Source organism: Uloborus diversus, chromosome 2, assembly GCF_026930045.1.
Source record: "Uloborus diversus isolate 005 chromosome 2, Udiv.v.3.1, whole genome shotgun sequence".
NCBI lineage: Eukaryota > Metazoa > Arthropoda > Arachnida > Araneae > Uloboridae > Uloborus > Uloborus diversus.
In genome coordinates this window covers 203,216,603-203,243,057 of record NC_072732.1, presented here as the reverse complement: position 1 = coordinate 203,243,057, position 26,455 = coordinate 203,216,603, and the positions used below count along the sequence as shown (strand labels likewise).

The window sequence follows — 26,455 nt, the reverse complement described above, 5'->3', positions numbered from 1 at the left end:
AGTAGGATTTTAAAATTTGAATTCATTACCAATCTTTGTATTCTTGTTCTAAAATGTTAACAAAAATGAAAAACATAAACTAACTGTTTGGAAAAACAAAGTATAGCAAGCAAAAGAAAACAATATCCAGAATCCTGAATACAGTTGACATTTAACAAACAATTACATCAGATAAAATTTTCAAAAAAAAAAAAAAAATTCTTTTAATAGTTAATTTTAGTAATAATTGTGTAGAATTTTCAACTAATTAAATTATCTGAATTATTTATATTATTCTAATTAGTTTGCAATGCAACCAAATTGTGGAAAAAAGAACTTAACATTCACAACAGAAACAATTACTTATCTTTAATTTACAATGTTGGAGCTATAAAAGATTTAAAAAGTCGTAAATTAAAAACCAATTCAAATCGCTGAACTTTTTTAAAAACCGAAATTTTCAACTAAGCAAAACGTAAACAAGCTTTCTAAATGAAATGTTTGGATTGGCACATTTTAAAAATAGCGATTTGATATTTGTAAAAAGAAAACAGCTTATCAAATATTTACCATGAAAGATGTTCACAAAATAATATGGTATGTAAATACGTTAAAGATTCTAATCGTCCATCGTTACTGAAAATGACAAATAAATCTTTGATCGTTGTTACGTAAGTTAGTGCTCGATTTTTCTTATGATAAATAACGAATAGAAGCTGAGATAAGTTATCTGGGTGCATTTTGGTTTTATATAGCTATCTCCTTGGCAAAATATTTCTGTATGTTTTATTATTATTTTATTTTGTAGAGTTTCCCTTTGTCACCATATTGGGTTTGAGGATTTGAGTACTTAGAATCGCTACTATTTTATTTCAATATGGCGTAAAAAACATAGTATCATCATTTACCGTAATTTTAGAAGTAACATGTAAAAAAATATGATATTGAAATACTTCTTGTGATTTCTGAAAACCGAAGATATTCAGATTTTTTTTTTTTTTTTACAGAAAGAAATTTGTAGTTTTTGGGAAAGTTTCGCCACATATTACTTTTTTATTTATTCGATTTTACCTGTTAAGTTTATTTCAGTGCGCCCGCTTGATTCGTTAAAAATTCTCTCTTTGCAAAGCGTATCCCTAAGGTAAAAACAGTACACTTTTCCCATACATACATATAAGCATCCGTAAATAAATATAATTACTGGTGTAAAAATATTGTGTGTATAACGATAAGCATAATAGTAAGAAATAAAAAATAAAAAGTTGAAAAAAAAAACTTAAAAACATAAATAGAGAAAATATATTTTTGTGTTTTCAACATAGAATAAGATTTCTGTGCGACAACGATGAAAAAGCATCGATGTTTCAAAACATCGATGTTCAAAATTAAAATATCGACGGTATCGATATATAGACCCAAAAACATCGACATTTTGAAACATCCATCATTTTAATGTATATTCCTGCAAAATATATTCTAAAAAATGATTTAATGTTTGAATTACTGTATATTCCTACATAATAAACTGTAAAGAATGGTTTAATGTTTGAACTCAATCCACAGTAATCATTTTATTAATTCAGAAGATTTTTCAACTGTCAAAGGAAAGCTAATAATATAATGATAATTATTAACATTCCAAATTAGGTAAGGCAAAGGGATAAATGTGGCAGTGAGAAGCAAAGGGATGCAAGTGCCAAAGTTAAAAATTTGTACACATGGTAGGTGAACCTCTCCTCTGTCTTGGGGCAAGAGATGGTACTAGTTGCCCTGGTAGGTGCTGCTGTATAGCATGATTTATAAAAAAATTTCAATGAAAGCCTACCTAGGATCTGATCTTTAAACGCGTTTTACTCGAAACTTAAAATAGTCCACTTGCATCCCTTTGCTTCTTACTGCCTCAAATAACTAATACATTTTAAATACAGAAAATTGCAGCATCAATGCAAGTTAAAGGAAATAATTTCGTAAGATATTTTAAATTTTCACCTGAATAATACCAAAACTGAAAGTAAGTTATTTAATAATAAATGCGAATTAGCTATAGAAATTTCAAAATTTTCAAAGTTGATAACATGCACACACCAGAAAGAAAAAAAAGTAAGAAAGAGAAAGAAAATGATGAAAGTAAAAGGAAATATTACACATTATAAATGATTGTGCATGAGTACTTTTTTCCAATGGAATTAAGTGGAAAAACTGTATAAATTATATTTAAAACTTAAATTATATTAAGATTATAAATATTCATGGAGACTTGAAATGCATATCAAGTACATACTTGAAGGAAAATTAGTTTTTTTAAAAGCCACGACTTATTGAGAATGAAAAAGCAAAACCAAAACAAATAAATAAATAAATATTAATTTAAAAAAACTTCTAAAAAAAGAAAAACAAACTATAGAAAGAAAACTTTATATGTTTATGTTGGGAGAAAACTTTAGAAAAAATTAATACTTTTTTAGCAGTGCACTGAAAAAAAAAAAGATTGTTTACTTTTCTGCAATATAATTGCACTTCAGTTGACAATTCACAATAGAAAACTCTTTCCGATGCGAAAGATCTTTAAAAATAAATTAATAGCAAAGCTTTCACCATCACTGTAAATTGTAAGCATATTTTTAAGAGTATTTTTGTTTCAAACACAAGACATCGACTTCGAAAAAACATCCATGTTAGGAAAAACATCGACTCTAACATCGATGTTTTCACAAAAATATCGGTGTTTCGAAAATACCGAAATTAAATTCTCACCACGACTTCCCACTATAATAATATAATATTTTTTTGGTTTTCATTATCATCGTATGTATAAAACTGCTGCAATACAATTGATAGTTTCGATAAAATGTAATGCAGCATTTTTTGTTTTGAAACAAGATACATAAAAATCATTTAAAATCCGCACTCTCGATGTGTCAAATTTGTAATGCTTTTCCCCTCTTTTTTTGGAGTTACATGACATAAAAAAAAAACCACTTGAACTTTTGGTGATAACGTTGGTTCAGCTTATCCTAATTTCATGGGTGATGAAATTTTGTTATTTCTTCCAAGCACATGTCTTATCATAGAAACATTTAAGGGTTACTCTTGTTGCATTCACTACTATGAGGTAACGCTGGTTCAACAAACTATGCATTGACAGCTTGCTATTAAAGCATATGTTGATATATTTCTCATTTTAACGCGTTGGTTTCCATGCCTAAACTTGCCAATAACTCTTCGTGAAGACATTTCATGAAGAATTTACTCCTTTTACCACTGCAAAAAGTCCCAACGTGTTCTTATTTCAAACCAAACCTCAATGTTTTCGAATATTTTCTTTGTTTATACCGCAACTGTACTCAATCCTTGTGTGACTCCGTAGTTATCTATTGAGATTACAACACTTTTGTGATTAAATTAACCTTCCTTTGGTAATTTATACAAAAGAAATACATTAAAATATCATGAAAATCAAATAGGAAGGAATATGAAATCAGTTTTGTGCGTTGCGTATTTAATTTGTGCTTTACGAAGCTCTTTCACGTATGCACCAGAATGGATTTCATTAGATTCCAGACCTTTGCCATCTTGGTATGACGATGCCAAAATTGGTATTTTCCTCCACTGGGGTGTTTATTCGGTGCTTTCCTTCGGACCCCAGGCTGCATGGTTGTGGTGGTACTGGAAAGGTTCCAAAGACAAAGATTATGTGGAATTTATGTCTGAAAATTACGTACCGAATGTTACATACCCAGAAATGGCTAGCGCATTCACAGCTGAGCTGTGGGATACTGATGAGTGGATCGATATATTCGTCAACTCAGGAGCTAAGTTTCAATTTTTCATAATATTTTTCGTTAACCTGTTCTGTTTGGATATACAGGTAGTTATCAAAATAATGGAAGCACCTGTGAATAAAAGTGACATTTTTGAATGTTCTTCGTAAGTATTAAAGAACAAAACTAGATATCTGGATTTTTTCTAAATAGCAATGTACACATTCTGGTAGCATATGGTAGCTTAATTGAAGTTCTGGAATGCTTGGATTTTTATCAAGCGCGTGAAATGTCGGACCTTTCAAATTTTAAAAGAGGCCAAATTGTTGGAGCGCGTCTAGCTGGAGCAAGTGTAACTGAAACTTCTCAACTTTTTGACGTTTCTAGATTTAGAGTATCTAAAGGCATGATAGCATACACAGAGCTTAGTAAGACAAGCTCGGCAAAGCAAAATAGTTGACGGAAGAGAGAAGTTCAGTGAAATAAACCGACGGCTGTTGAAGCGCATTGTTATGTCTAAAAAGTGAACAATAACAGCAAAAGTGACGACAGAACTTAATCACTATCTGGATTATGAGTGATTACAGTCAGAAAGCACCTTTCTTAACTGAACATTTACGACAGATTAGCGATTCCCAACACACATGTCACAGAGTGTTTCTATTATTTTGATAAATGTCTGTATTTGTTAAAGTCGTGGTGTGTTTATGAAGGGTCGTTATGAGCATAGTTTCTGGAATTTTTAAATACATTTTCAGTTGTCAAATGAGGCAGTGGGAAGCAAAGAAATGTAAGTGAACTTTTTAAAGTTTCGGGTAAATTGCGTTTCAAGTTCAGGTCTTAGGTAGGTTTCCATTGAATTTTGTTTTCTTAATCATGCTGTATAGCAGCACCTACCAGGAATACTAGTACCATCTCTTGTCCCAAGACAGAAGAGAGGTTCACCTACCATTTGTACTGATTATCTCGAAATTTTTAATTTTGACACTTACATTGCTTTTCACTGCTTCGAATGTATTAAAGTTTTTATGGAAAACTAATCTAGGACAACTGCTTACCTTCGAACACTTTTCTCTTTCTGTCTCCCCCCCCCCTCCTTTTTAAAAAAATATTTTGATATTGATAAATTATTGCCAAAATTGTGATTTGTATTCTTTTACATTTAGTCTACATTGTTCAATAAGTTTCAACTTTACATCAACTATGGGGAAAAAAGAAATTTAGTAAACCTTTATTTGTTCCAGGATGTACTATCTGGTGCATGGTAGGGCACTTTGGCTCATGCCGAATAGACAGTGAAAAGCTAAATAATTGATTAAAATATACAATAACTGTTATTTCTTTCATAGAAGATTGTTTTGACTTATTTTAAAATTAATAGTGTTAGAAAATGACATAAATATTTACTGTGATAATGACCAACCACCTGGAATTGAAACATTTTTAAAAAGTTGTGTTGCAATTTTACGAGGTTTGGCAGAAAACACAAGTTATGCAGAAAAAATAAAACGTGTTTTGTAAAAAAATAAAAATAAAAGAATAATCAAGGTTTGAGGGGGGGGGGCAGCTACATTTTCATTGAAATAATATACTATACATATATAAATATTCTTTGTCCAATTAATCTAGAAAGCTTTAGTTTTTTGCATGATTATAATTCGCTGCATCTACTGGACAAGCAATATTTCTTTTTTTCCACATTTTATTTCGGCATGAATGCAGCAGTCTCATTCCTCTCGTCGTCCCATTCTTCCTAACTCTCCCCTACGTCTGAATCACTGACACAGCGAGGGAGAGTTTCGGGAATCAAAAGAACCGCCAGAACTTAGTGTTTTAACACACAATTCCAATCCTAACATGGTAATTTTACGTAAGGACTTTCCCATCTCCCTAGCAGAGGTTCGGAAAATAGGAAAGTTGCGTTACTTAGAGTATGACTAATAATAGCTCTATAATTCTTCGTTAACGTGCACAAATTCTTTTTTGCTGTCTCTTGAATGCATATAAATATGATCTCGAGGTTTTCTTATAACTATCTTCTTTATCTTTACTAATAATAAAGCTGAAGGCCTGTTTGGATCTCTGTCTGTCTTGATGTCTGGATCTCTGCGACGCGCATAGCGCCTAGACCGTTCGGCTGATTTTCATAAAATTTGGCGCAAAGTGAGTTTGTAGCATGGGGGTGTGCACCTCGAAGCGATTTTTCGAAAATTCGATTTTGTTCTTTTTCTATTCCATTTTAAGAAAATTTTACTGAGCAAATTATAACAACGTAGAAGAGTGAATTACGAAATTATCATAACGTGGAACCGTAACATTGTTGAGCAAATAAACATAACAAATTGGCGAGAAATTCGTCATCCATTATTTGTAAATATACAGGCAAACCAAATGACCTTTTTATTTTCAACTACGGACAAAGCCATGCGGGTACCACTAGTTGCTAATAATTAAGCTGAATGTCTCTCTGTCTGGATATCTGGATCTCTGTCTGTCTGGATGTCTGGATTTCTGCGACGCGCATAGCGCCTAGACCGACCTAGTTCGGCCGATTTTCATGAAATTTAGCTCAAAGTTAGTTTGTAGCATTTTTTTTTTAATTTACGCCCACCAACGTCCTCTCGGACATAAGGCGCCTTGCAGTCCAATGCAACAGAGATGCAGTAGCAGAGCGGGAAAGCTCCCTGAAGACGACATCCTTCAGCACGTCGAGAAGAACGGGGCAATCAAAAAGATGCTCCCCTGTCATAGTTTGTAGCATGGGAGTGTGCACCTCGAAGCGATTTTTCGAAAATTCGATTTTGTTCTTTTTCTATTCCAATTTTAAGAACATTTTCTTAAGCAAAATTATCATAAGATGGACGAGTAAATTACCAAGTTATCATAACGTGGAACCGTAACATGGGCAAGCCAATTGGTGAGAAATTCACCATACATTATTTGTAAATATACAGGCGAACCAAAAGACCTTTTAATTTTCTACTGCGGGCAAAGCCGTGCGGGTGCCACTAGTAGATCTCTAAATATGAAAAATAATCGTCTAACTTTCCTCCCCAAAAGGGAATGAAGGGGAGAATATATTTCGAAACGCGTTATCAAAGATGAAAAATAGCGAAACTGTTCAGAAAGGGAAGGAAGGACATTAAAAAATGCGGTAAAACAAGAAGTTCCGTCAAGAACTATACGAGCCTACTTTCCCATATCCCCATACCACTTTCTAGTATCTGATCAATATTCTAAAAAAAAAAAAAATATCGAACAAATAAAATAGCAGCACCTTTTAAACAAAGCAGCTAATACACTTTTTTCCATAAAAAATTCTTTAGCAGCTTTCAAAACGAAAAAATAATAATTAAAATTAATAAGCTCATTAAAATAAATACATCATATCAACCAAAAAAAAATCGTTTCTTTTTCCCCTGTTGTCAAAAACAATTTTTTAAATGAATTAATTCACTTACCAAAATAAGTAAAAACAATAAAATGTCAACTTAAAGAAATACTTTTCATTGTCAAAAAAAAAAAAAAAAAAAAAAAAAAAAATCGTCTGCGCATATCTTTATGTAGAAACATAAATGACTTCGAGTTTATTCGCTGAAAACTGAATACCTAAATTATAACTTTAGCGTGAAAATAAAAACAAGTCATATCAACAATAATTATTTCACAGTTAAAACGATAGCTGCGGAGTCGGAGTTGGACTCAATCTCATTTTGAGATAAAGGAGTCGGAGACGAATATCCAAGAATCGGAGTCAGTCATTTGTCCTCCGTGTATAAATTTTTGCCAAAGCTACGAAGTCAGAGTTGAAGTCGTGGAGTCGGAGTCCGATTAATTGTCGGGCACAGCAGTCGGGTTCGGAGTCAGGTGCCTTTAAATTCTCAGAGTTGGAATCTGGAGTTTGGCGTCAAAAGCTATTTCCAACAAAATTTGTTTGAAGTAAATCCGCCGTCAAGTACGGAATCTGCATTGACTTTCAGTTTCCCCGTAGGCGCTAATGTAAAGGGATATGATCTGTTCAAAATTGAACGGAAAATTGTTCAAATCAAAAAGATATTTTTTGTACAAGTTTTTCATCAAAAGTTTTCCCTACAAAGTTTGTTTGAAGCAAATTCGCCTCACAGTTCGAAATTGCATTGAATTTCCCCGTAGACGCTAATGTTTTTTGAACTGTTCAAAGTTGAACAAAAAATTGTTCAAATCAAAAAGTGAAGTATTGGAATGAGGTGTCCTCGACGAGATCTTTCGAACAAAAAAAGGTTTGTTTGAATCGGACTATTCATTCAAAAGTTATTAGGGGGGGGGGGGGGACAGACAGACAGACCGACAGACATTTTCCCCCATCTCAATACCCTACTTTCCAATTTTTAATTTTTCGATATTTATTTGATTATTTTATTTATTTTTGACTTTTTTTGTTTTTTGTGATGTTTTTAAGATGCATTAAGCCTTCTTTCATGCTTTTTTTTTCTTTTTCTGAGTTTTACCGGGAAAGTAGGCTAAAAACAAGCTTTTTTTGCGGTGTATGAAGATTTCAGAAATAGCAATGCATAACCATTTATTTTATCGTTTCTCTCAGAATCACTTTTAATTTAGCTAACGAAAGAAAGTGTTACAGCTTGAATGCATTCCTATGTCATAGACATTTGAGAAATTATTAAATAGTGCTCTACTTCCTTCAAAACAATAAAAGAATTTGAAATATTAGTTAAAATACTTTAGGATTATTAAATTGTAAAGAAGGTCGGAAAATACGTAATTAACTGCCACATTTTACCAGCACACTCCATTACTGAATCTATCATTTTCAATAAGCTGCTAAAAGGCTTTTTGCGTGGCTTTAATCTTAATTTATTCGTGCGATGCATTTCGACCGAAAACGAAAGATTATTAATTAGTCATCGCTTATGATGCATTGAATGAAGGACGATATGTCAATTAATTTTTTTTACCTTGAATTAAATAAAATTTTAACTATTAGTACTTTAACTATAAGGTAATAATTAAATTACGTTTTAGCAAAGGCTTTCTCGTTTTGCGCAAATGAATGTCGGATGACAATTTCGAAACAAGATGATCGAATTACGTAAGTGATTGTGACAAGATTACATTTTGTGGCTTAGAATTTAAACTTATTGTGTTATTGCACTTGAGTTCAAAGTTATTATGTAAGAAAAAATATTAAAGGTGGCAGGATCAGTTGGAGTAAATGAAAACAAAATTTCAATGTTTTACTTCAAATACATACCTTAAAGAAGGAGGATTAGAGGTGATATGATCAGTTGGGGTAAATGGGAACAAAACTTCAATGTTTTACATCAGGTTCTTCCTTTCCTTTTGGATGAATTGACGCAAAACTTCGTGAATTGCACGATTAATAGGGTATGAAAAAGTTGACTTTATAACTACTTGTTAGGACATGAATTCCTGATTGTAGTTACTTTAGCGTTGTTTTCAATTAACCCACTGAGCTGGGGGCCAATAGAAGCAGTCAGTTCCTTTGTCATGAAGTTGATGCAAGCAAATAACCGTGATATGCATACCCAGTAAAAATGGTTAATTACAATATGCAACAAAAAAATCGACTCACCAAGAAGGAGTTTTCAGAAGGAAACAGAAGTTGACGTACGAGAGGGAAAAGATGTTGGAGTGACGTTATGTAGCACTATCGTATACGAAACGTGGTTACCAATAATATTGATTCACAGAACTATGACAGCGTAACTGTACGTTTGTGTATGCTTCAGTCACATTTTTGGCACTCATAGCGGTGCTTCCAGGAGCCGCTTGAAAAGGTTCGGTCGTAGACAGCAAGGGTGTTAGATGACATCCTCTTCCACATTTTTAACTTCTCTGGCCTGTGTAATGCTCTGATTTGTCACAAATCGAGCATCGGGATGACTTGAGACGGTTAATTGGACAGACTATAGGTTTGATCGAATCAGTGACGCGTTTTCAGTAACTGTGGTAAGCGATGACGTAGGATATCGTACGAGACTGCTACTGTCCGTTCTCGAAAGCAAAGACTGCCACTCAGAATATTTTCCATTTTACAAAAGAGGCAATAGGTTGAGGCGTTTTTTGCACCTTTTATTTCCGGGTTTCCCTCCCTATCTTGATAAAATAAGAGCAGACTTGACGCATGCGCAAATTGGCGCTAAGTCTCAGCTAAACAAAACAGACAGTATGATTCAATGCACAACTGTATGACCTCGCACATTCACGCTAGGGGTGGCTCCGCACGGTTTTTAAACCTCTATTTAATTGATAAGTTGTATTTTTAAGTGATCATTTTGCTTTAATTTTGTAACCATTTTCTAATATTAGTATTGCCATCACGTGTATAAAATTTCATTCTGACTGCTACTTTTTGGTGCGCCGATTTTTTTTTTTTTTTTTTTTTTTTTTGGTTATAGAGTGCACATAAAGCACTTGTCATCGGAGACGGGTGAAAGTTCCCGGCACATTTCCACATACCCGTGTCCAATACCGGCACCTTGAATCGCGCAATATTTTATTCCTACACTGTAAAAAAAAATCCGGAAACGTTTCTGAGTATATCGTGCAGCTGTGGTTCATAAAAGTTTCAAAAACGTTTCTGAGTATTTCGGAATCCTCTTTCTGTAATGTCCAGAAACGTGTCTGAGTATTTCGGAATCCTCTTTCTGTAATTTTCAGAAACGTTTCTGAGTATTTCGGAATCCTCTTTCTGTAATGTCCAGAAACATCTCTGAGTATTTCGGAATCCTCTTTCTGTAATTTTCAGAAACGTTTCTGAGTATTTCGGAATCCTCTTTCCGTAATTTCCAGAAATGTTTCTGAGTATTCTGTGCAGCTGTGGTTCATGAAAGTTTCGAAAACGTTTCCGAGTATTTCGGAATTCTCCAAACAATTTTCAAAAACGTTTCCGAGAATTTCGGAATCCTTTTTCCGTGATTTTTTCTAAAATATAATTCTTTATTATAGTATTGCATGCCATATCAATTTCAATTCTTTCATATCTAAGAGCAATAATACAAGCAATTTTAGAATCATTCGTGGATTTTTTTTTTTTTGGAATTTCTAATGACAAATAGCATGGTTAACAGCATAACATATGCACAGTTATAAATTTTTGAAAAATTATGAAATAATCTAGTAGTTTCATTCCTAATCACAAAATCGTCGGGGAATTGGAGTGGGGGTACCTTCTGAAAAGTGAGGATTGTTTGTTAAACAATCTTAAACTTCAGTTTTTCTCTCAATATTTTCAAGACAAAACTATCAACATATTGTATTTTTAATGCAGAACTTAAAAACATATCTTGTATCAAACTTGATAGCTTTTATCTTCGGATAAAATTTGACAGGACTTACCTACCCTTCGCGTTCCTAAATTCGTTCACCTCAAGTCAATTTCTCTGACGAACAAAGTGTACCGAAAAGTACCAACAGATAAATTGATGAATTTAAATATGACACCAAGTCCCCCTGCTGGAACCATTCGGGTTGATTCTTCTGTTCTTGCCCTTTTCCAGCTCATCACAAATATAAATACTTATTCAAAATAGGTTACTGATTTTATTTTTACAGTGTGCGCAAAATGCATTATATATTTTATTTATTAAAACATTGAACTCTATTACATGATTATTCCATTTCATATACGAGAATACCCCCCCCCCCACCATAAGAGTGATGGTGCACCCATAAAATGCTATGAAGCGCCCACCCCCCCCTTGAAAAAGCAACATCATATACATTATAAATCAAAGTATCATATACATTATAAATCAAAGTATCATATAAATTATAAGTCAAATACTTTAATATGGTGTAAAAATACAAAATTATTTTATTAAGTCTTTTTTTTTTTTTTTGCTTTTGGTAAAATTGTGGCTCGTAAAACGAAAAAAAATGAAGACACTTTTAAATACATATATGTATCTATTTGTTAAATAAATTAATACACATTTAACTAATTTAAAGCGTTTCGCTAATGCAAATATTTAAAGAGATATCGTCATTTAGATAATACTGAAGCACTATGTTCCTAATTACAAGAGATAGTTTTTTTTTTTTTTTTACTTCATACAATCTAGCTACACTGTTTACAAGAGAATGAAAACATGCAACCTTAAAGACGAACTATTAAACCTGACAATTTGCATATTATAACATTTAATTCATAATGCTTGATACATAAATGTTCAGCCAAATATTAACTGAGATTGACACATAAAAACAAAGTACACAATAACACTTATTTAAATTTTTTTATAATCTTCAATTCATAAATTTTACAGAATAAAACTAGACACACTTGCACTTTAAATATGTGTTCTATGTAATGTAAAATATTTTCAAATTGCAATAGTTCACAACGAAAAAATTATACTGAAGAAAATAGTTTTTTTTTTTTTTAACGAGATTTATATGAACTAAATCTCTTTAAAGTAATAGAGTTGCAAAGCGACTTACCTATTCGTCGGTGGTGGTATTTTGCAGGCTTTGGTCACCAAAAAGGTGATTTTTATGACAGAATAAAATTCTGCCAACAAAAATTACCCATTTGGTATAGAAAGAAGAAAAGTATCCAAGAAAAAAGTAAATTACCTACACAAGTTATGCGACGCAATGAATTTAGATGGCGTCCTCTCGGCAGTTATTTGGTTTTTAATTTCAGTTTGTATTCCTTTCGCGAGCATGCGTCGAGAATTTGCACTTCGTACTTAAAAATAAGTGACATAGCTTCAAATTCAATCTCATGACGATACATAAGCAAGAAAATATAAGACTTTAAAATTATCTTCAGTGAATTCATGCGAGGAACTAAACTTCTACTAATCCCCTTGATGAGTGTTACTTCGCATACATGAGTCAGCACTTGTTTTCATTGCGTGCTTTCGAAAGTTTCAGTTTAGATTTGCTGCTGGACTATAAAATTTCCGTGTGAGCTGCGCATGCGTCGACTCTTACTTTCTTGCTAAACGTGAAACGTTTTTGATTATAGCAGAAAACTGCGGAGGGCGTACGAATCTGTGTATTACGGAAAACTTTTTTGTATATTCAGAGAGTTTTCCGAGATTTTTTACAGTGTAGCATCCGCCTGAAATCCGTTCCAGTAAAAAGAGATCGGCTACATTATTATTGAACCTATTTACCATGGATGGCTCCTGTATGCACGTCTTGGTGCAGTTCGACGGCTAGGTGTAGGTTTCAAAGTAACTCTATTTCAGAAAGCATTCGGGTAGGGTTCTTTCGGTAAATTAACAGTGGACTGAATGTTAAAAAGGTAAATGGATAAAACTTAGGTAAAATACTTTTATTTAGTAATTAAATCATTAGGTACAAGGAAACTATCGGTGCGCCAGCACACCTCCACCGGCACTTCAGGTAAAAAAAGATTGCCTTGCACACCAAACGTGCAAGCTTTTTAACAACTGCGTAGGCGCCAGCGGCACAGACTTTCGAGTTCAGACTCAACAAATTCTATGTTAGAAAGCAGTTGTTTGGTGTGGAAAAGATAATATGTCAATTTTTATTACGTAAAGCTTTTAAGTGTATGACAATTTGATGATCCTTCTTAGTTAGCCAGCCACCCCTCAGCTGAAATTGCGAAAACTAACTTACACTATACGTATCTGTTCACTTTCTGTTCTTATCTTCAGTTTTCTAAAGCTTTTATTTTTGTATTTATTCAATTAAAACGTACAAAGTTTTAATTTGATTCAATAAAGCACATCAATTAAAAATCAAGTTCTACGCTAAAAAAAAAAGGAAAGAAATTGTTAAAGTTTTTAATAGACCATTTCTGACAGAACGAATCGAGTACTTTAATTTTATTGTTGCAGTAAAAAAGTCTTTCCTTATATTTATCTAAGTTGAAGAACAACAAGTGAGGTTTTAAATCTTGTAAAAATACATTGGTAAGCGTATTAAATAATTTTTTATTCCAAAGTTTTTAAGTATCCGAATAGCTGTAAGAGCACAGAGGAAAAACATTAGTTGTAAAATCATGAATTTTGTAAAATTGTACTAAGGCGAACAATTAAAGTCATAGAAAATGTTCAAACATTCTTTTAGATAGCACCCATTGCAAACATATAAAATGGAACAAATAAACTAGGGACATAATTTCTTCACTGTTTTCTGGTTATAAACAAAGCAATTCGAAAAAGAAATATCTAATGAATATTTTAGAGAATTTCCCGCAGAGTTGTTGAATAACAAAGCTGAATCTGTGAAATATTTAAACACGTTAACTGACACTAATTGAAACACAATTCAGAACGTTGAGTGTTTCGTAAAACCCGAATATAATTAAAGAAAAACGTAAACAAATATTGAAAATCAGCTGTCATCCTTTGCATATATATTGTTATATTTTCAGAACTACATTCTAGGTTTCAGCAACTGTAAAAAGTAATGTACTTTGTAAAAACAACTTGTATTGAAATATTATTTTCAATTTTCGGCAGTAATTTTATGCCTCAAAAAGGGGAGAGGGGAATTTCCTTTTTGAAAATACGTGGCGCAAAATACAATGTTTTTCCAATGCGATAGTTTCTTTTTATTTTTAAAATACTTTTCATTCAATGAATGTATATGTTATATATAAAAATTGGATTCCAAACATTTCTTTTGAATGCAGTTAACAATGATCGCTGAATTTTCTAAATACATATCCCGATTTTTCTCAACATCAAACCATTTAATTTTAATCGTCAAACAGAGCCAAAAAAGAAAAAAAATCGATTTTCGAGAATATACCATGTTTTTTTGCGAAAACGATTCATACTCATTCTGAATGAGGTTTAAAGTAAACACTTCAAACACGGGAATTTTTATAGCTCTCGCTTAATATCTCTTTCCCGCATGAACTAAACAACTTTCAAAAGATCAAACATATAACTGTTTGGAAAAGCAGGTTAAGGTCGTTGGAAATAAGCATAGCTTGGGGAGAGGGATGTTTTCAAATAGCTGACTACTTAGAGCAAATAAAGTAAACCTTGTGTAGACATATTTGGGAAGCTTTCAGTTAAAGTTCCTCAAAGGATGTTCGCAGAATTGTCAACAGAGAAACGTTTAATTCGTCCGGATTTATACTAAACAATTATGAGGGTACGATAAATTTGTTAAGTAAACTGAGATTAAATCTATATGAGTATTAAATGTGACGTCAAAATCGTTTTGTTTTATTAGGTATATAATGCTAAACACGCACGTTTGCGTAAATCATTATCAGCCTATAGCAACGCGTCATTGCGTGCGTCATTGATTTTGTATTCTGCTAAAAACTGTTAATGGTCAAAAATTAGCCGCGTGGATGGACAGTGATGTCACAAATTTTATTTTTCTATTCTTATTATCTGCATTCTTCATTGAGTAAAATTCTTAAATCGAATGCAATACAGTAGACCCTCGTTTTACGCGGATTTATTTTACGCGGTTTAGATTATAGGCGGTTAAGATTTGACACCTTTATTTTATTTTACACGGATGAGTTCGGTTTTATGCGGATGCGGCAATGCAAACAGATAAAGTTTTCCCCTCTTTCAAAATCCAAACTCCTAAAGATTGCAGATTACACGTAATAATTTGCATTTTGGCGTGCTAATAACCGAACTTGAGCCACTGCAAACATTTTATGCGATTATTTCCGAAGTTCTTTCCAGAAGTAAAGTTATTAAACTCTCTCAGTTTAGAACTCTTTGGAAGAAGAGATTTCAGAAGTGACAAAGGAGGCAAAAAACAATGAGAATACCAACATCGGTGACATACAACCAAAAACGTTCACATTGAACATTTTGAGTCATTCCTAGACTATAGAAATGCTCTTTCTGATTTATTAGTGAAGGAAGATTCTATCGTGGAAATGACGTAAGTGGTCATGGATGCGTTAATGCTCTGCAAAGAACTACAGAGAAAAATTCTTAATGACTGCCAAAAGACTATCATTGCCAGTTCCTCTTTATAAAGAAAACACGAAATTAATTTATGTTTTCTTTATGCATGTTATGCATAAAAATCGATATAAGTATACATTAAACTTATTATACAATTAGTCATCACTAGAATAAAGTATTTTTTTTTTAATCTACGGAAGCAATCCCCTATTTTAACACAACAGTACTATTAGGTCTCAATTTACGCGGTTTCAATTTACGTAGCATTTCCGTGGAACGTAACCCCCGCGTAAAACGAGGGTCTACTGTAGTTGGTTTCTGTACTAACTTCAGGTTGCTATAGTTACATCTCATTTCTAAATTTGGTTCGCCATGGGATTGTTATAATTAGTCTAATAATATCTTATAAACCAATCCTTATTAGGTACTTATTGGCCAGCAGGCCTACTGTGTTTAGCTCGCAAAAGGTATTTACAGCTCAAAATCAAATGTAGACTAAGCAATTTTATTGAATTTAAGTAGTGCCGTTTATTTTTGTAACATGAGAAAACGTAATAATAGTCGCTTTGGGGAATTATGTGCTATTTCATTTTTGTAAAGTTAAACTTTGGCCATGCTATAATTGTTTCTGGTACGCAATACGACAGAAATATCGACGTTAAAATATATTTAGTTTGTTCATTTTGTAAAGAAAAATTTGAAAGGGATATTTGGGATGTTTGGATTTTCATTTTTCAATTTATTTTAAATCTTTTTTTGTCAACTACCGTATTTGTTGACGTCATTTTCGCATCATTTCAACATGTGGAAGACATGTATATGACAACAAACGAGCTGTGTGCTGAAACGTTTACAAGCTGCTTCGATTTAAAAAAAGTTAAAATGTCATCAAATTTGAGGTAGTGAGAAGCAAAGGGATGTAAGTGGACTATTTAAAGTTTCGAGTAATTCGCGTTTAAAGTTCAGATCCTACATAAGCTTTCATTAAAAACATTTTTCTAAATCATGCTGCACAGCAGCACCTGCTAGGGCTACTGCAGTACTATTTCTTGCTCCAAAGCAAAGCGGAAGAGAGGTTCTCCTATCATTTGTAGTGGTTATGTCCATATTTTTAATTTTGTCACTTACATGTTTCTCACTGCCTCATTTGTGAACTGTCAGATTTCTTTTATATTAATATTCCTAAATAAAAATACAGTTAACTCCCGATAACTCGAAGTCCCAAGGGACCGGCTAAAACATTCGAGTTATTGATAGTTCGAGCTGTGGGAAGTTTGCACAACAGTATCAAGAGTTCGGGACCCAATGGAAACTTCGAAATAAAGCAATATTCGAGTTATAAGCTTCGAGTTATCGAGATCCGACTGTAACAAAAAAAGAAGAACATTTTGTGGCCTTTTTCACCTGACTATCACTGTGATTAAGATTTATAGCTTCTGATTCATCAGTCGTTTGATAATTTTTTATTTGATATAGACTGCATTAACAAATACTCATGCAGCGAGGGAGGAGGAGGGGGGGGGGGAGTCAAACCGCACAGAGCCCTTGGTTTTAGCACTATTCATCATCCTCATTGAGAGCTTTCATTTATCCACTATAAAGTATGATCTTTTCAATTTATCCACTGCAGAATGAAGCCCGGGGCCTTCGTGGCTCTGTAGTAAAAGTTTCGCTTCACATGCCGGAGGTTGTAAGTTTGATCCCCCCCCCCACCTGTGCTTGGGTATTATTTCCTCTCTACGTGCTGTAAACTGTTACTGTATCGAAAAAGCTTTATGTACACATAATAAGGAAGTCCAACCTCTCGCGGCAGTGGTAAAGTTTGACCACGGAGATACAGGGTATGACCTTGGAAGCGTAAACATCATTTCTGTTATTTCTAATAGGTAGAATTAGCGAAAAAGCGTCGAGTAGTAAGAGGCGCGGTCTCTCTGATTCTATTACAAACTAATAACGAACTATCTATTACAAAACATAGAAGCGATATGTCTGATTCAAGGTCAGCCACTATCTCCCCGTGGTCAAGCTTTACTGATTTTCTCGTTGCGTTCATCAACTATTGACTGTGGTGTGCACAGAAATTTTAGGGCCCATCACAAATGACTTTTCTGGGCGCCCTCCATATTGTTTACCCCTATATTTCACGCCTAGTTTTTAAAATATTGGGCGCCCTTCATCCTTGGACCCCGGCCACCTGGTGTCCATCCCCCCCCCCCCGTGAACCCCCTGACTACAGACATGACAACAACAGGATGAAAGCCTCTCCTAAACGCGTTTCACAATACTTCTCCAACTTGCACCAAAAAATGTAAAATCTCATTTCTTCAACGAAACTTTGGTCTCTTCTTCTTGAGGCAACTGGCAGTCCAAATATGGTTACAAGTAAGGACAGCTATGAGCAAAATACAAGACACCCAGAAGGGAATTTCTCTCTACCCTAGCTCACGAGTGTACAGTTGAATGTTGTAGGGCATACATCATAGAAAAAAGATAGCCGTTTAAAAAAGAATTTTTGGGGAACAAAATATCTTGCTGGAAATTGCTTCGGTAAAACTATTTGCTAAACTCGTAACTTGAACCAAAGAACTCGAAACATTGAACAGAAGTAAATAATTAAAAAAACAAAAGGCAATGACCTAAAAGTTTCAGTATCCTAATTAAATTAAACTCTCATTCTCCAAACGCGTAAAATAGTCTGAAATATTTAGATTGAAAAATACATTTGTTCAGAAGATTGAAAAGAAATTTGTAGTAACGAGAGAAAGACATGTATATGATTATTCAAAATCAAAAACTAATTCGATTCTCAAATTGCTCGTTTCCATCGACAGGTGGTATTTTAACCTTTAAGTTTTATTCTTTGACATTTCGAACTTAAGAAAAGTCATTAAATACCTTTATATTCTTTTCAAGCATTGGGAGACATTTATTTTAAAAAACATTTTTATTCTTTTGTGGAATTTAATTTCAAAGTTGAAATATTTGTGCAGACAAATTATAATCTGGCAGATTAAAAAAAAATGTAGATTTTTTTTGCAGCACATAAATTTAATTTATAACAAATACTATGATTTTGCATTTGTTACGAAATGAGTAAATCTTTAATACGTATGAAACTTTTAATTTTTGTTTCAGAGATTTAATATTGTTTTAGTAATTGGTAAATTTTACTTTGTGCAATATGTACATGTTATTAATCATCATTTTCAGAAAATACAGGGCAATTCCGTAACTTTACTGAAATAGAAAATTTTGGTATTAATATAAGCATTTTTCATCTTTTCTAATGTGTTTGCTTACGGAAATACTGAGGGTAGGATTGAAGTTACTTGGCGCCTCCGAATCATTTTTTAAACTGCACGAAATGTATGAAGTTCCAATTTCGAATGAAACAACTTACTGATGTATCGCTGCCCTAAATCAAAACCGAGATATAGTAAAACCTGCAGTTTTAAGTAAAGCGAATTGAAACATTTATTTTCATCAGCTTTAGGGGAAGTGGGTTCATTGCAGGTACGTTAAGGTTTATTGTAAAAGAATTTATGTTTGTATTTCACGCTTCTTTTAGTGTGCTTAACTTCAAAGAGTGGCTGAGTAAATCACATCAAACGTTCGGCATCAAAGGAACTTAAAATAATATGGTTTTATCCTGAAACTTTCCTTAATTAAAAGTATATATAGATGGAAATTTAAAGCTACAAGTATATGTTTACAAAAGAACTTTGTAATTGAAAAAAGACTGGGGGGGGGGGAGGGGAGTGACCAGTGGCGTAGCTACAGATTCTACCGTCTGGGGCGGTTCCTCTATTTGCCGCCATTTCATTGAGACACATCAAATACGTCTAACCATCGAAAATTACTGAACTTAGAATTGAAAACTTTATTTAAGGAGGAAAGGAAGCTAATTTGATCCGTATTTTTCCTTAAAAAAAGGGGGGAATCGGGTGCTTCTCCCGTAGAAATATTCTAAACTTACATCAATAATCTCAGTTAAAAGTAACCTTTGGGGGAAGGGGGGGGGGGGTCATCAAAACTGAAGTCAGTTTGATCCTTTGGCGACGTTAGGAAGTTGGGGTCTTATCTAGAATATTTTCCGAAATTTAAGTTTTAAAATTACAATTTAAGTCTATCGTAAAGGATGTTAAAGGTATGAGGAAGAACTGTGGGGCTCACTACAGAAGTATTTTAACTTTGAACGCTGAGAAGCGCAGTTGTAGTCATACCAAAACCTTACATTTCGAAGAGGGTTTTTTTTCCCTTTGCCTCCAGTAATAGATTTAAAGTGTGATTCCCTAATTGAAAATTTTTTTCATATCAAAGATGCTGAATCGCCCCCTCCCCCAAAAAAGTATGCCACCCGGGGCGAACCGGCCCCTCCGCCCCACCCTATCAACGCCACTGGGAGTAACTTTCAACTCAAAGTGGAAACTGAACTTTCATTCAGTCGATTTCTTGCTATTTTTACCAAAGTCTTTTTTCAGCCGTTTAACCCATCTCGATCTTACAATTCCACAGAAAACAAATCTTTCCTTAACGTAAGGTTATTATCACACAGAAGAATCATTTCAAAATTACTATTCCAAAGAATTACATTTCGTCAATAGAATGCTTAATATCTGCATCATGTTCTTTTGACTGCTCAAACTGTTTGATATTTCCTTAGTTTATATTTCTCTCTGGTTTATTCTTGATATATCCATGTTTAGAGCTTATGTACAATGAATGAAACGAAATTGACGTACAGTCCGAATTATTAACAGCATTACACTGTAAAAGCGATTCCGAAACGTTCCTGGAAAATAATGGGCAGCTGATGTGCCCAATTTCTGTAGGTAAGATGCCTTACAAAAACAAGGAACATTTTCCGATAACATTCAGTAACCTTCCTGAAATTATCCCGGAAGCTTTCCTGGAAAATTCAGAAATCTTCCCGCTTGAAGCCAGTCGTGTCTCTGGAACTTTAGAGTAAAGGTAGGTGGGGCTAATATAATAACTTGGCACCTGCTTCTTTTATTAAGAAAGTTCCATAAGCAGTATTGCAAACATGGTCAAAGCTACGCCAGAATTGCAAACAAGTATCAAGAATTTTACTCACCTGAAATTCTCGCAAAGCAACGCAGTTCAGAGCAACGATATACTTTATAAATACGCTCAGTTAATCTTTAAACTGGGAGCTGAACATATTTTTCACAACAGTGAGAAGTCTGAATTCATGCAACTTGTAGCAATTCAGGACACTTTCTGCCAATGATACCTGATTTTTCCAGGAAGTGGGTAAAGACCATTGAAATCCGAACACGTTACACGTAAATACTCAGTAACGTTTCGGAATTTTTTTACAGTGTAGATTGAAGATCTGTAGAAAAATCTGACGGGTCTGAAAACTGCAAAATAGAACTGAAATCCGGTAGAGATATGTGGCAGTAAAACTTCTTTACGAAAATTCAGAATTTCTACTTTAAAAAATATATGAATATCGTTGACTGTTTACACTGTTTTCACTTCATCAGAAAAATGTGTTTTTTTTTTCTATTAATTATTAAAATATTCAAGTACTTTTTCTTTCCAATTCCAGGTATATTGTGTTGACAAGCAAGCATCACGAGGGTTTTACTCTTTGGCCATCAAAAGTCTCTTGGAACTGGAATGCAAAAGATATAGGACCAAAAAGAGATCTTTTGGGTAAATGCAACTATCAAAAGCTTTTCTTTTTTTAAATTTACTTTATACATAGATATCTACAGGTAGATATCAAAATAATGGAAACACCTGTGAATAAAAGTGACATTTTTGAATGTGCATCGTAAGTAATAAAGAATAAAATAGATATCCGTTTTTTTTATAAATAGCAATGTACATATTCTGGTAGTATATGGTGGCTTAATTGATGCTCTGGAAGTCTTGGATTTTTTTCAAGCGCGTGAAATGTCGGACCTCTCAAATTTTAAAAGAGGCCAAATTGTTGGAGCGCGTCTAGCTGGAGCAAGTTTAACAGAAACATCTCAACTTTTGACGTTTCTAGATTTAGAGTATCTAAAGTTATGACAATAATACGCACATCACGGTAATACAAGCTCGGCAAAGCAAAATAGTGGATGGAAAAAGAAGCTCAGTGAAAGAAACCGACGGGTATTGGAGCGGATTGTAATGTCTGAAAAGTGAACAACAGCAGCAAAGGGGACCACAGAACTCAATCACCATCTGAGTTCACCAGTGTGAGTGATTAAACTTAGAAGGCACCTTTATTAACAGAACATTTACGGCAGAGTAGCAGTTTCCCACACAGTTGTCACAGAGTGTTTCCATTATTTTGATAACTACCTGTATGTAGTTTGCTTTGCGGGTGGTGTTTTCGTTTATATCGGTGTTTAAATTTGGAATATTTATCATAATCATTATGAGCAATATGAAAAGAAAAAAAAATGTAAATAAATCACAAATTATCAAATACGCAAGTAGTTAACTTATGTACTTAACTTTCAGCGGTAAAAAGGAAATGAATTGTTGCCTATAGCAAGTGAACTATATTTTTCTTTAGAGAGCTTAGTTTCAGAATTATTTCAGAGAATTTTCGCTATTTACAGTTCAGATGAACGACTGACTTTTTGATCGTACTTTCTGAAGGCACAACATTTCAGAATTTTCCAGAGGGAGGGCAAAGGAGATGTGTTCGAAAAGTTTTATTGGGGGAAAATAACAGAATACATAAAAAAGGCATAGTTATATTGTATAGTCAAACTTGCTTATAACGATCACGAATAGTCTGCGATATTTGTTCGTTATAACGAATGCTCGAAATAAAAGAGTGAAAAAAATCATAAAAACTCATCATAATTTCTTTTTTTTTCCTTCTTTTTAATCACTGTGTTCCAAAGAAGTTGGTTACTTTACTTTGAAATTTCTGAATGTCTCTTCTAACATTGGTTTTGAGGAATGTACATATACACACATATGCAGATTTTAAATATTTCTTTACTACACAAATTAAAAAATAGTGCTCTCATTAGTTGTTCTCAGGATTTGTAATTTACTAGTGGCACCCGCACGGCTTTGCCCGTAGTAAAAAATTAAAAGGTCTTTTGGTTTTGGTGAATTTCTCGCCAATTGATTTGCCTATGTTACGGTTCCACTTTATAACTTTGTAATTTACTCGTCCATCTTATGATAATTTTGCTCGGAAAAATGTTCTTAAAATTGGAATAGAAAAAGAAAAAAATAAAATGTTCGAAAAATCGCTTCGAGGGGCCCTTTTGCTACAAACTAATTATGTGCCGAATTTCGTGAATATCGGCCGAACGGTCTAGGTGCTACTCGCGTCACAGAAATCCGGGCAGAAAGAGATCCGGACAGATATCCAGACAGAGAGAGATTTCGGCTTTATTATTAGTAAAGATCCCTAACTTCGGTTAACTTTAAAATGTTAAAGAAAATTTATCAAAAAAGTCTAAGCTGGAAGTCACTAGAAATGTTATGAACCGCAAGAAAATGTCGCTCGCTTTTAGCGGGGTTTGCTTGTTAAAAGCGAGTTATGCTCCCATAGACTTAACATAGTACCAGCCAAGTATTTCTAACTTCCTCGCTAAATCCGGGTTCTCTTTAAATCAGGGCTCGTTATAAGTAAGTTCGTCTGCATTAGTAAGTCCAGGGAACTGCCTCCATCCCTTCCTGATTGCCCAAATGACAGGCCTGACTTTTTGTCTCCATTTATTTGTTTGAAAATAAAAATATATGTTAAAGAGGTCATTTCATGTGCTGCTGACACGCGTCAAAATATGAAAATAGTAAATATGTTTTAAAGAGATAAAAGTGTTGGAATTATCTATATAAATCAATAAAATGAGAGCCTGTTTTGTTTCCTTGGAAAGCATATTAACGTAAACAAGATTAATTACAATTCAGGTTTGACATAAGTTTCAGAACAAATGCAACGCAAATTTCCAGCTGAAAATAACGCTATAATTAGCTCTTTAATCTTTCAGCGAATTTTGATTTCTTTAAAAGAACCACGATGAATAGAAACATTACATGTGCCCTTTTTTTCGACTAAAGAAAAAGTTAGTCTCATCTTCAAAACAAAATTGTTGTTCCAATGTCCTAGCTTTTTAAACTTTTTTTTTTCTTTTTACTTCCTTTTACAAAAAAGGAAGCATTGTATTCGCAAAAAAATTTTCATTTAAAAATCGGCCTTAACTTCCATTTTGCTCACCCACGAAAGAATGTTGATTTTTTTTTCTTTTCAATCCGACCACACGTGGATAAGTGCCAAAGAACGTATAGACACCCGAAATATCCATTTTGACGATTCCGAAGTTAATTATAACGAGATTTCTCCTGACGTTTGTATGTACATATGTATGTATGTGCGTATGTATGCCGCATAACTCAAGAATTTTGAGGGTGAAGTTTTCCATTGTTCATTGTTGATTTGGAATTTTTTGTTTGAAAAAAAAAATATTGTAACAATTATCGAGAAACAAAGAAGTTTGTATCGAAATCAAAATCTTTGATGTGGATACGATTGCTTTTATTTGCAAACTAGTGGCACCCGCATGGCTTTGCCCGTAGTAGAAAATTAAAAGGTTTTTTTAGTTCGCCTGTATATTTACAAATAATGTATGATGAATTTCTCGCCAATTGGCTTGTGCTCATGTTACGGTTCCACGTTATGATAATTTCCTAATTTACTCGTCCATCTTATGATAATTTTGCTCGGGAAAATGTTCTTAAAATTAGAATAGAAAAAGAACAAAATCGAATTTTCAAAAATACGCTTCGAGATGCCCACCCCCATGCTACGAACTAATTCTGTGCGAAATTTCATGAAAATCGGCCGAACGGTCCAGGCGCTATGCACGTCACAGAGATCCTGACAGACAGAGATCCAGACAGAGATACTTTCAGCTTTATTATTAGTCAAGTCACAAATTACTCATGTCCCGCGAGCGAATTTAATTAACGAGGTGTATAGGCGGTGATATATTTTCTTCAGATCAGAGAGGGAGAATGATAATACTTCTAATGTTGTTAAGAAAAGGAAAAATCGATACAATTATGTGATTGAAAACAAAAATTTATGCATATAGGTTTGAGTTTTTTTTTCAAATTTAAATTTAAAAGTTAGACCTTTGAGGATTGAGTAGTGCATTATTTATTAAAATGTTTCTAAAACAACATTTTTGTGATAACTTTAACGGAGTGTTTCCTTCGGTCAAAAGTACTACGTTTAGTCACTGAAATTGATATAAAAAGCAAAAAAAAAAAAAATAACTAAATAAATAAATAAATAAAAAATAAATAAAAAAAAAAAAATAAAATAAAAATGAAATGGAGACAGAAAATGCTTTTATTTTTATAACATTTCATTTTAATTAATGTTTTTAAAGGTAAGATTTCCAAAACAAGTTGTTTCATCGAATGATGTCAAAAGTGAAAACAGCTTTCTCGGATCGAATCATATGGTTGTCTTTTTTGGTTTGATATCACCTTTTGGTGAATTTTTCACTGCGAGCAATTATTATTGAAACGAGAATTGTATCTTAAATAAAAAAAATATTCATTTGGCGAAGTTTGGAAATGTGTGCTGAAACATTGTTATGTTAACCCTAGCGCTTTGTTTCCTTTTGACGTCGGCAGTGAAATCGAAAACAGTGACTAAACGTCTTTTAAAATTATTTATTTTTTTAAGAGAGAAAATAAGCTAAAATAAAGAAAAAATGTAACTTACTTCAAGTTTTCGACCATGCTCTTTCAGAAAAAAATATTTTTAAAAAATGGGAAACAACCCCACTTTCAATAATTAATTAATATTTAATTAATTAGCACAATTTTAAGCATTGATTAGACAAAATATTATTCATTAACAGTAATGATATTTGTGTAAACTGATGCACCATACTCTGTAACCTAATGATAGAATAATAGAGTCTACAATTCTTGTAGTACTCTTTCTTCAATTGAAATATACTTGAAAAATCTATGTTTTTTGCACAAGAAATTAGCTTTAAAATTGTATTGAAAATTGCTTGCTTACCTCTCACTTAGGATTTAGTGGCAAAACATCTAGCAACCTATGTTAATACAAGCGTTTTCCGCACGGTCTTGCCCGTGGTAGAACATTACTAAGTTAGCCAAAGATTTCGTGCTTATTTTAGGGGAATAAAAAACGTCAATTTTTATCAAATTTTCCGATTTTTAAACTTTTACCTACACTAATCAATGAAGTATTGATATAGTAGAAGATATTAATGGACTTTATATAGCAGAATGGGAAGGAAAACGACGGCATATATATGCGGTAAAAAACATGATTCTTGAATATGAAAGCAAAGGTAAGAAAACAATGATTTATCTATACGACATATTAATAAATATGTAAAGGAAGAGTGGAAGGAAAAAACAGATTCATGTATCTCGTAAAAACAATGATTCTTCAATATAAAGCAAGACTAAGAAATCAGCGACGTTTTTACACATTGAATTCCGTAATAACACGTGTATTGGAGAGCTTATTTTGTCCCCCCATTATAAAATCACCGCGATATAATGAATATTAATTTTTATCAAAAAAAAACAAAAAAAAAAAACTAACAATAGTAACTTAGCACAGCCTCCATTAGATATTGAGCTAAATATTTAGTCACAATTTACTGAAATCACTTCAGGCGTTATTGCATGGCGAATATTTCAATGAACCACCTTCCGATTAAAGAAAAAATAAAAGTAATTATAGCCTAAATATGATTAGAACTTATACTGGAGGAAAGTGTATTTCTTAGATCATAAAACATTTGGAATGGAACAAAGCAGTAGGTATTATGCATAAAAAAG

At 33.2% G+C, this 26,455-nt stretch overlaps 1 protein-coding gene across 2 annotated transcripts in view; it reads left to right on the top strand.

Moving 5' to 3' along the window:
* The window catches only part of LOC129217633 (alpha-L-fucosidase-like), a 60,419-nt gene that overhangs the window by 15,453 nt on the left and 18,511 nt on the right, over positions 1-26,455 (top strand). For both annotated transcript variants that reach the window (XM_054851962.1, XM_054851963.1), the window contains exon 2: positions 21,204-21,310. In XM_054851962.1, the coding sequence (XP_054707937.1) occupies positions 21,204-21,310 (107 nt within the window). The remainder of the gene's footprint in view (positions 1-21,203; positions 21,311-26,455) is intronic.